Source organism: Pundamilia nyererei, unplaced genomic scaffold (assembly GCF_000239375.1).
Source record: "Pundamilia nyererei isolate P.nyererei 1_Seehausen unplaced genomic scaffold, PunNye1.0 scaffold00238, whole genome shotgun sequence".
Taxonomy (NCBI): domain Eukaryota; kingdom Metazoa; phylum Chordata; class Actinopteri; order Cichliformes; family Cichlidae; genus Pundamilia; species Pundamilia nyererei.
In genome coordinates, this window is record NW_005187639.1 from 681,548 (window position 1) to 691,092 (window position 9,545).

At 51.9% G+C, this 9,545-nt stretch overlaps 2 protein-coding genes across 3 annotated transcripts in view; one reads left to right on the forward strand and one right to left on the reverse strand.

Moving 5' to 3' along the window:
• Positions 1-29: 29 nt before the first annotated feature.
• chek2 (checkpoint kinase 2) lies at positions 30-5,492 on the reverse strand. Its single transcript, XM_005749189.2, has 12 exons — positions 5,425-5,492; positions 4,983-5,253; positions 4,400-4,524; positions 4,163-4,295; positions 3,975-4,065; positions 3,813-3,909; positions 3,382-3,435; positions 3,205-3,269; positions 2,234-2,333; positions 2,024-2,110; positions 1,760-1,923; positions 30-329 (listed from the first exon to the last, which is right to left on the reverse strand). Exons 2-12 carry the CDS (start codon positions 5,242-5,244, stop codon positions 194-196), a joined length of 1,314 nt encoding a protein of 437 aa, XP_005749246.1. The 5' UTR covers positions 5,245-5,253; positions 5,425-5,492; the 3' UTR covers positions 30-193.
• A 286-nt stretch (positions 5,493-5,778) lies between these two features.
• The window catches only part of entr1 (endosome associated trafficking regulator 1), a 5,640-nt gene continuing 1,873 nt past the window's right edge, over positions 5,779-9,545 (forward strand). The window contains exons 1-8 of one of the 2 annotated variants that reach the window (XM_005749187.2): positions 5,779-5,837; positions 5,915-6,015; positions 8,249-8,343; positions 8,441-8,582; positions 8,666-8,739; positions 8,819-8,930; positions 9,012-9,074; positions 9,130-9,293. In XM_005749187.2, coding sequence (XP_005749244.1) covers positions 5,795-5,837; positions 5,915-6,015; positions 8,249-8,343; positions 8,441-8,582; positions 8,666-8,739; positions 8,819-8,930; positions 9,012-9,074; positions 9,130-9,293 — 794 coding nt within the window. In that variant the 5' untranslated portion in view covers positions 5,779-5,794. The remainder of the gene's footprint in view (positions 5,838-5,914; positions 6,016-8,248; positions 8,344-8,440; positions 8,583-8,665; positions 8,740-8,818; positions 8,931-9,011; positions 9,075-9,129; positions 9,294-9,545) is intronic. The other variant, XM_005749188.2, reaches the window with a different exon arrangement.

The window sequence follows — 9,545 nt, forward strand, 5'->3', positions numbered from 1 at the left end:
AAAACAGTGCTGTGCAAAAGTCCTGAGCCCCCCGACGCACTGTGGAACACGCAGTGACTCACTGACACACCTGAACACACCGTGAGCCTGATGGTGACTCTGCGGTGTGAGTGGCTCTCGTTTGCTCATTTCTAGAAAAATCTCAGCGAGCGCCCGACAGCGAGCCCGTCATCACTAACAGTATCGATAAAGTTCAACTGAAGCAGCTCGTACCTTGATCAGAGACGCTCGTCCACTTGGACTGAACCATGGTGAACTCTCCTCTGATGATCTGATCGGTGACCGACTGATGACCAAAGCTCTCGTGGAACGGAGGGTAACCTCCCAGGCTGACATGGGAGGAGAGAGAGGAGGACTCAGTGATGAAGCCGGAGTTTCAGCAAATCATCAAACATTACATAGAAATTTTCACAGCTTTCAGGTGGAGATGTTTGACCTCTGACCCTGGCTGTTTCTCTGCGGCTTCCTCGACAGTCACACGCCTGCAGGAGCCAGGTGACATCGCCGCCGAAGTTCCATAAATGACTCGTAAACCACGAGTCATTTATGGAAACCGAGTCCTACAGGGATAAAAAGCGGACGCGTATTCTGCTTCTTCTTCGTTGGTGGTGTGAGCAGGCGTAGGATGCTGTGAACACCTCGGACAGCGACGCGTGCCGAGGTCTCGGGAATCAGCCGGTGGCTGCAGAAATGCCGTTTCTGTCAGACTCTGCCGCTGACAGCCAGCGTTTTCTGTCTGTATGTAATACGGATTCATCCCAGGGAGGAGCCTTTCTGAGACCAAAGGTCAGGTGACCAGGGACTGAACGTGGGTGTAAAAGCAGCCGATGCCCACGAGCACGTTTAACACTCTGGGGTCGACAGAGGTACCGGCGCGTCAAAATCACACGACCAATTTAAGACGACACAGCAACCAGCGACCCAGAGTCTCGTTTCAACCTGGGTCGAAGGTGCGGACTTCAAATTTTATACCAGTTCTGATAGAGTCTGAATGGGTTATGATAAAAGTACACGCCACGTTTTTCTGAATAAGACTGTGTTTACAGCAGGAAGAACGGGCAGTGCTAGCAAACACTTCCTTATTGGTGTTACTGTGTACCATGTCAACCAATCAAAAAATGATATGGCAACATGTGGCACTTGGTTGTTTAGGAAGAGGGGGAAGTTTGAAGAGTGCGGTCAGAGTGCGGTCAGTGTGCGGTCAGAGTGCGGTCAGTGTGCGGTCAGTGTGCGGTCAGAGTGCGGTCAGTGTGCGGTCAGTGTGCGGTCAGTGTGCGGTCAGAGTGCGGTCAGAGTGCGGTCAGTGTGCGGTCAGTGTGCGGTCAGTGTGCGGTCAGAGTGCGGTCAGAGTGCGGTCAGAGTGCGGTCAGTGTGCGGTCAGTGTGCGGTCAGTGTGCGGTCAGAGTGCGGTCAGTGTGCGGTCAGTGTGTTGTGTTGTAATTGTTTTATTTAGAAATGTAAAATTTCTTTTTGCACTTCAAGTTATGAAAATGACTCGTTAAACATGTTTGTGGGTTTTACAGAAAAAAATTAAGTTTTTCTACTCTGAAGTTTTTTTCGATGTCAATGGCTCCACGCAGGAAGTAGAAACAGACTCTGGCGTGCCGGCAGCGGCTCTGTTTTCATGTGCCGAGGGTAACCAGGCGGGCAAACGAGCGAGCGCACGAGTCGAGGCGGCGCGACAGGTGAATGAACGAAAGCGTTTCCCTGACAACACAAATCATCCATCATCACCCTGCAGCAGGAGGCCGGAGCCTACCAGACGAAGAGCAGCACGCCGAGGCTCCAGGCGTCCACGGCGAGCCCGTAACCTGTGGTGGACGCGTGCGTGAACACCTCCGGAGCCAGGTAAGATGGAGTCCCACACAGAGTCCTCATCAGCACCGCCTCCTCCAGGATCCGAGACTGGTTAAAGTCCGTCACCTGACGCGCGCACACACACACACACACACACACACACACACTCAGTGAGGAGGGAGGAGGTGGTGATGCTGCAGGTGATGCTGCAGGTGAGCGCACGTACCTTGATGAGACACACATCGTCCTGTGAGGACAGCAGGATGTTCTCCGGCTTCAGGTCTCTGTGGATGATCCCGTTACTGTGGAGATACTACACACACACACACACACACACACACACACACACACACACACACACAGTTACAGTCGCTGCACCTGTGTGTGTTTGTGTGTGTGTGCGCGCGTGCTCGTTACCATAGCAACACCAGCTAACCTCCACAGCACGAAGCATCTGGTAAAAATAAAGTTTGGCAACAGATTCGTTGAGCTGCTGCTTCGACTTCACTCTGTGGAACAGCTCCCCCCCCTCCATCCTGACAGGTGAGAGAGAGACACAGGTGAGAGAGAGACACAGGTGAGAGAGAGACACAGGTGAGAGAGAGACACAGGTGAGAGAGAGACACAGGTGAGAGAGAGGCTGCGTTCACAGAGTTGTGCGTCCACATTGAAACGGCCAAAAACGCTTCCGTTCCAGTCCTGCACGTGCGTGAAACGCAAGAAGATTCGACCTGCCTCATTTCTGTCTGCCGTTTATTTACGTTCCGGCTCGTTGACACGTCGGCAAAATGTGGAGGAAAAGCACCGAGTTTTTTAAATGGACTCACAATGAGGTGGAGTCGTTGCTGCGAGTAACACAAAAGTACAAAGTTGCAAAAGTGAGTGAGAATTAAAGAATTTGAAGAAAAGCTCTCAGGAGCATGTACAGGCTGATGTTGATCTTTTTAGGGCTGTCAAACAAAACAACTGCTGTGTAACGCCCTCCGCTATCTCAGTTTAATAGGTCACATGACTGCATCACATGACTATGTGATAAGCCTTCTTAATCTGTTTTACCAAGTTGAGGATGTAAGCACGCTCCTCCCGCAACACGCGGTCCATTTGGGCGTAGTCTGACACCACGATCTGGTTGTCCATATCAGTCTTGGGAGGGGACAGACAGAACTGAATAAGGCCAATTTTGGCCTTTTCCACTCGGGTCACACCAGTGTTGGCAACTCTTTGGAAATTCATTTTGGAAAAGCACCGTGTTCAAATGTATCCGTTTTCAAAACGCGGCGTTTTCCTTGAGCGAAAACGGCGTCTCAGTTTGGACGGGAGGCCAAAACGGAGAGAAAAAAACAAAAACGTATTAGTGTGGACGTGGCCTGAGAGACGGGTGAGAGAGACAGGTGGAGTTTCACGCACAGCTCCAACACGATGTAGAAACTTTCCTCCGTCTGATAGAAGTCCTCCGTCTTTATGAGACAAGGCTGCAGGAGACAAGGAGTGAAGAGAAGGAAAGGAAGGATGAGTGTTGTTACTGGCGATAAAGGAGCGTTCCTGTACTTGTGCTTTTTCTTCTTCTTCGTTGGTGTTACTCACGTGGTCGACCCTCTGCAGGATGTCAATCTCCGTCTTTGCGTTTCGTGTCGCCGTCTGTGATTGGACAGAAAAATAAGTTGTTGTTCCCCTTCAACTCAAAATAAGGTTGAGACGCCATGTTTGTAGTTCTCTGGGAGGTATCTGTGTTTTCACACCTTGCTGACATTTCATTGGGTTAAACTGAGTTCAATTCAATACCTGATTGGCTGGCACCAGAAATATTTAAATTAAGCAGTGTACTGAGAGTTTCCCGCCCCCATAGTGGTGATTTCATGCAGTGCACTGTTAGTTTGACAGAGAGGGGTGTCTGCATTTTTGACGCTATTAAAATTAATAAATGAACTGACACCATCACACCTGCTGACAAACACGCAGTCGAAAGAAACGAGCAGCGGGTCTCAGCCAATCAGAGAGCAGATGAGGCGACTCACCCCTTCAGACTGAAAGTTCTTCTTGTTTATGATTTTCACTGCAAACTTCCTGCAGGTGGATCGCTCGAAAGCCAGCCGGACCTCGCCACACACTCCTCTGAAACACACACAGTCAGCAGGGTGGCACAGGAAATGACATCACAACGCCACGAAACAACTCACGTGCCGATGCGTCGCGTCAGTAGGTATTTGTCTTGCAGGTCTCTGGGTAGGCTGGACTGATCGTCCGACATCAGGTCGATGAAGACAAAGACTGCAGAGAGACATGAGCAGGAAGACATGAGCAGGAGGTGAGACCGGCACCAGGGTGTCCAGGTGTTTTCAGGTGCTGTTCTGGTGGGCGGAGTCACCTCGGTTTCGTTGTTCAGCCAGAGAGATGACGGCGTTATTGACCAGAGGAAGCTTCTTGTCTTTCCCGATCGGAATCCCATCGAGAAAAGTGCCGTTATTACTGAGGTCCTCCACGAAGACCTCCGAGCCCTCCTGACACACACAGGTGGAGAGGGCGACGTTAAAGCCCCGTGAGCGCAGTACTCACAGTACGATCAGTGCTAATATCAGTGCTAGTAGTACTGCAGTAGTCTCACTCTGTAGATCCTGAAGTGTTTCTTGCTGTAGATTCGGAACTTTCTGGAATTTCGGTCATTTGGATCCTCCAGGACGTAGTTACACTTGGAGTCCCGTCCAAACAGGTACTGGTCCTCTATGCAGTCTGTAAACAAACAAACAGGAAGTGCTCCTCTATGCAGTCTGTAAACAAACAAACAGGAAACAGGAAGTGCTCCTCTATGCAGTCTTCTGTCCCTCCGTGGAATTACAAAACCTGCAATTCTGGGATTTTATTTGGTTGCTAATTAGCAGCAGCAGCTAGCTCATCCTTTGGTCACTGCTTGAAACAGGAAGAGGTGTTAAAAAAACCAGGATGCCACGTCCATCTTTTATCTACAGTCTAAAGATCTGTCACACCTGAAGCACTGTCTGCTGAACAGAAGTATCCTGATTACTTCATGTGTTATTTAAAGTATGGAACAGCAGAGCTCGGCTGGCTGATTATGCTAATTCTGCTGCTAATTCTACTAATTACTATTTCCAGACACAGCACAATATGTTCAGTTTAATGGAACCTGATTAAGAACAGAGGACGAGCCGGCGTGTTGTGAGCAGCGGTACCGTGGCTCCTGAAGCCCGGGACCATGGGCAGTAGGCGGCCCCAGGGTTGCGGCTCGGGCTCCTCTGGGACGGACGCGAGCGTTACGGGGATGGTGTCCACGCTGCTCAGAGTCCCCGAGCCACTCGACGACTGACTGGCTGAGCTGGGCCCACTGGATGAACTGGAACCAGGCTGGGACTGGGACTTGGCCTGGGACGGGGACAGGGTGGACTGGGTTTGGGACTGAGGACGCTCCCCCTCAGGAGTCCCCTTTTCAGACATCCTTCAGCTCTGCAGACACATGAGAGACAAAATCAAAAACAAGAGAAGAAGAGTTTGGGTTTCTGCCGCAGGATCGTGGACATCCGTGGGCTCGGAGCCCCAGAGCACACAGTGCAACATCCCCACGCCCCACTGTGGCAGCGTTCAAACACAGACCGCGTGTCCGAGACTCACACTCACCGTGAAACCGGAACCCCGCCGATGCTGTCAGTGTGCGCGCGCCTTCTCAGCGAGCTCTGCACTCAGCCGAGCCAGAACCAGCATCCGGGTCTCTGCGCGTCCACGAACCGCGACGCGTGCTTCGATTTCTTGACCGGGACCTTGCGGGACACGCGCTTCCTTGTGGGCTATTTTTTCTCTGACGTCACGAAGTGGTTCCAGCCAATGATAAGTGGGAATGTGGATCACGTGCACCGGGAGCCGTCGGCTGGTGTTTCCGGGTTTGGTTTGGTCCCGCAGAGGAGATTCAGAGGCTGATCGATAGTTATGATCGATACGTGAACGGAAGTCAGGGCGCGGAGCGAGCCACGTGTCTGTCTGCGAGTCCGACATGTCCAACCAGAGAGGCGGCAAGACTCTGATCATCACAGACGGTGAGTGTCCGGGGGGGAGGGGGTCTGCAGTCGCCATGTGAGCCTCCGTCACAGCTCCAGCTGTTCTGTGTGTGCAGATGAGGAGGTGGAGGAGGTGGAGGAGCTCAACCCGTTCTCCTTCAGAGAGTTTCTGCGCTGGAAGAACCAGGACCCGGACCCGGAGCAGGCACGCACTGAGGTCAGAGCTGCACAGCTGCACAGCTGGAGGTGCACCTCTGTCCTAAGGCAGCGAGCACAAACACAGAGTGGGTCTGTGCTCACAGCTGTGACACGCGTGTACATGTGCATATTTAAAAGAGTGACACAAACTTCAAACCGCTGTGGCGGTCGTGGATGTGATCGCTGTGGGCCGAGCGTGTAATCGGCTCTCAGCTCAGACTCAAACCGTCCATCGGCCCCACGCTGAGTGTTCAGCCCACGTCATGCTGCTGTAACTGTTCTCATGAAACTGCAGAGGTGACCTGAGCTCAGCTGCTGTTTCTCAAAATCTGCAGAAAACAGCGTCTCCGTCACAAACACACGCGTGTCACAGCTGTGAGCACAGAACCACGCTGAGCGCCTGCAGTGACACAACACATGCTCTGTGACGTCATCTGACCCCACCTGCTCCTCCTCGGAACGACCACAAACCACCGAGGTTACAACACAGCGAGGAGTCAGATGTGCGTTTTTGTAGTCCAGCTCCGGCGTCACGCCATTAAGCAGACACGAGTCTCAGCATCAGAAAGACTTTATTTATCCCCAAGGGGCAAGTAACAAACAACAGAGCAGCATAACGTTGATGATAAGGACAATAAGAGTGAGATAATAAATACACAGAATATACAGTTTTAAAATTAAAGTGACTAAAAGTGAATAAAGTGTCGGTAGTGTAAGAAGAGAGTAGTTCCTGTTTCTGGTGGGGGAAATGTTCTTATCTGCTGGAGTTAAAAGGCAGAGCTGCTTTGGGCACAAAGGTGGCGCTCCTCCTCCTCTCAGTCCTGCAGGAAATGCAGCGGCGGCGTCGCCCAGAGGGTGAAGAATGTGAGCGGGGTCGCTGATGATTTTGGCTGCCTGTCTGAGGCCTGTTGGCTGAAAACCTGCCAGACACTGATGCAGTGCGCTGCAGTCTGTTCCTGTATGAAGGCTGATGGAGTGGAACCAGCAGCTGATGGAGAAGGTCATGATGCTTTCCAGGAAGGCGTAGTAAAAAGTCATCATGATGGGTGTGCTGGCTCCTAAGGAGGTGTAGCCGTTGGTGGCACCTCCTGAGAATCTCCTCAGTGTTTGTCAAAGATGGTTCCCAGGTATTTGTACTCCTCAGCTACCTCCGCTGGTTTCCCGTGGATGGTGGTGGTGACTGAAGCAGCCAGATCCCTCTGCCTGCTGGAGAAGGTCACCACCACCTCTTTGGTGTTGCTCATGTTCAGTTCAAGGTTAGGAAAATCCCAAAAAGCTGGTTGTGTTCATCTGGACGTTTTCAGTGGGAGTCTCATCATCAGGTGACTCCTTCAGTCTCAGCTGACTGCAGGTTCCAACCTTATAAACAGGACATCTGCATAATGACTGACACAGCAGTATGGGCCCACTCTAACCCACTGATGAGTCCCACTCACAGAGGGTTGGGGAATGGCTGCAGTCACTGTAAGATGGTGACAGGTGTTCCCTTAGGCCCCTCCTTCATGCTTCGACATCAATAACCCACTGACAGGTGTCAGTATTTCCACGGCTGGACAGTTAAAAACAGTGTTTCTGCCGCTGCCACAGTGTAACCTGAAGTGTCCATCAAAAGGACCAATCACACCGGGAGCCTGTGCTTCTTTAGGCTCCGCCTACCCATAATAGCGTGAAACTAGCAGCGTGTTGGTTATGGAATATAATTTCGTACATTTCAGTTCAAATTCAATACCTGCGACTGATTCGCCGTTAACAACAAAGGCAGAAAACTTGATCAAATATCTGTTAACAGATGAAAACACAGTTTTCTCCTCTAAGCACACGGTCTGTCTATCATTAGTAGCTTATACAGGATGAGAACTTCAGCGCAGCATGCTTGAGTCTGTGTCCTCAGCACAGTCCAGGGGCCAGATGTTTGGTCCCCGTAAACACACTTGGCGCACAGCCTGAACCGTCTGCTCGGTGTAAACGTTGACGTACGTTTGGCTTCACAGCGACAAACAGACCAAAGCTCGTACGACCCGAGCCATGTTAGATATCGCTAACGTCACCTAACTTCGCCGAAGGTTAGCTGAGTTTAACGTGTTTTCTTCGTTATGCTAACATTCGTCCGTTTCTGGACCGCTTCCCTTCGACAGGCCGCCATTTTTTCCAAAACATTTCTTCAACCTCAGATTCGCAGTGAATCCTGGGATAGCGTGGACTACGAAGGATACACCCGACCCGCCTCACACAGCCTCTGTCTGTCTCATCAGGAGGAGGAGGAGGAGTGGGGGCGGAGCTTCCAGTCAGGCATTGGCAGCACCTCCTCCCTGTGCACAGAGGAGGAAGAAGAAGAGGAGGAGACCAGGTGAGTCAGATGAAGGGCGGGGCGTAAAAATGTCCGAGCAGCTTCTGTGCAGATGAAACTGCACCTGCCGTGAAGTCACCTTCACCTGTGTCACCAGGTTCTCCTCCAAACCTGAAGCAGCTGCAGGAGGAGGTGCAGTAGGAGGAGGAGAGAACTATGAAGGAGATGACGAGACCTCAATGGCTGAGCCAGCCACCTTCTGCAGGAGGAGGAGTGCCAGGAGCAGCCAGACGCAGCAGGTAACCCAACCACGGAGCGCTTAGTTCAGGGAGCGTGGGACAAAGCAGAACAGGCGTGTTAACGAGCTCCTGTTCTGTCTCAGCTGAAGGAGGAGAACGCAGCACTGAGGAGGACCGTCAGGGAGCTGCAGAGGAGAGCCGAAGTGAACGAACGCAGGTTTGTACCAACCAATCACAGGACAGCGCCGCAATATGTCGCTGACCAATCATTTACCCAGCATGCCTCTGTCTCCCAGGGCGTCGCAGCTCTCGGAGGAGCTGCTGCAGAGGAGGCGTCAGGAGGAGAAGGAGGCCCAGGACCTGGAGAGCATGGTTCACTCTGTGGAGCAGAACCTCCACCTGATGACGGTACACACAAACACAGTGTTTGCATGAACGTGTGTGTGTGAGATTGTGTGTGTAAAAATACTCTACGTCTGTCCATGTTAGAGGCGAGCGGTGAAAGCGGAGAACGCCGTTTCCAAACTGAAGGCGGAGCTACAGCAGCTGCAGGTGAGATGGAGAATGAGTCATTGATTATTGATAATCTGCTGGCTGTGTGTATCAGCGCGTGTGTGTGTGTGTGTTTGAGGCCGAGGTGGATTCTCTGCGGGCTGAGAACAACGGTCTGAAGTCGATGGAGTCTCAGGTCGTCATGACGATGAGGCAAAATGCTCAGGTGGCATCCGACTACCTGAACAAGATGGCGAGCCACGCCCACTCCTCCATCAGGTCAGTACCTGCAGACACATACAGCCATCAGCCACAACACCAAGCTGTTAATGCTGCTACTCTCTCCCTGTCACCTGTGTCTGTCTCACCTGTCTCTGTCTCACCTGTCTCTGTCTCACCTGTCTCTGTCTCTCCTGTCTCTGTCTCTCCTGTCTCTGTCTCTCCTGTCTCTGTCTCTCCTGTCTCTGTCTCTCCTGTCTCTGTCTCACCTGTGTCTGTCTCACCTGTGTCTGTCTCACCTGTGTCTGTCTC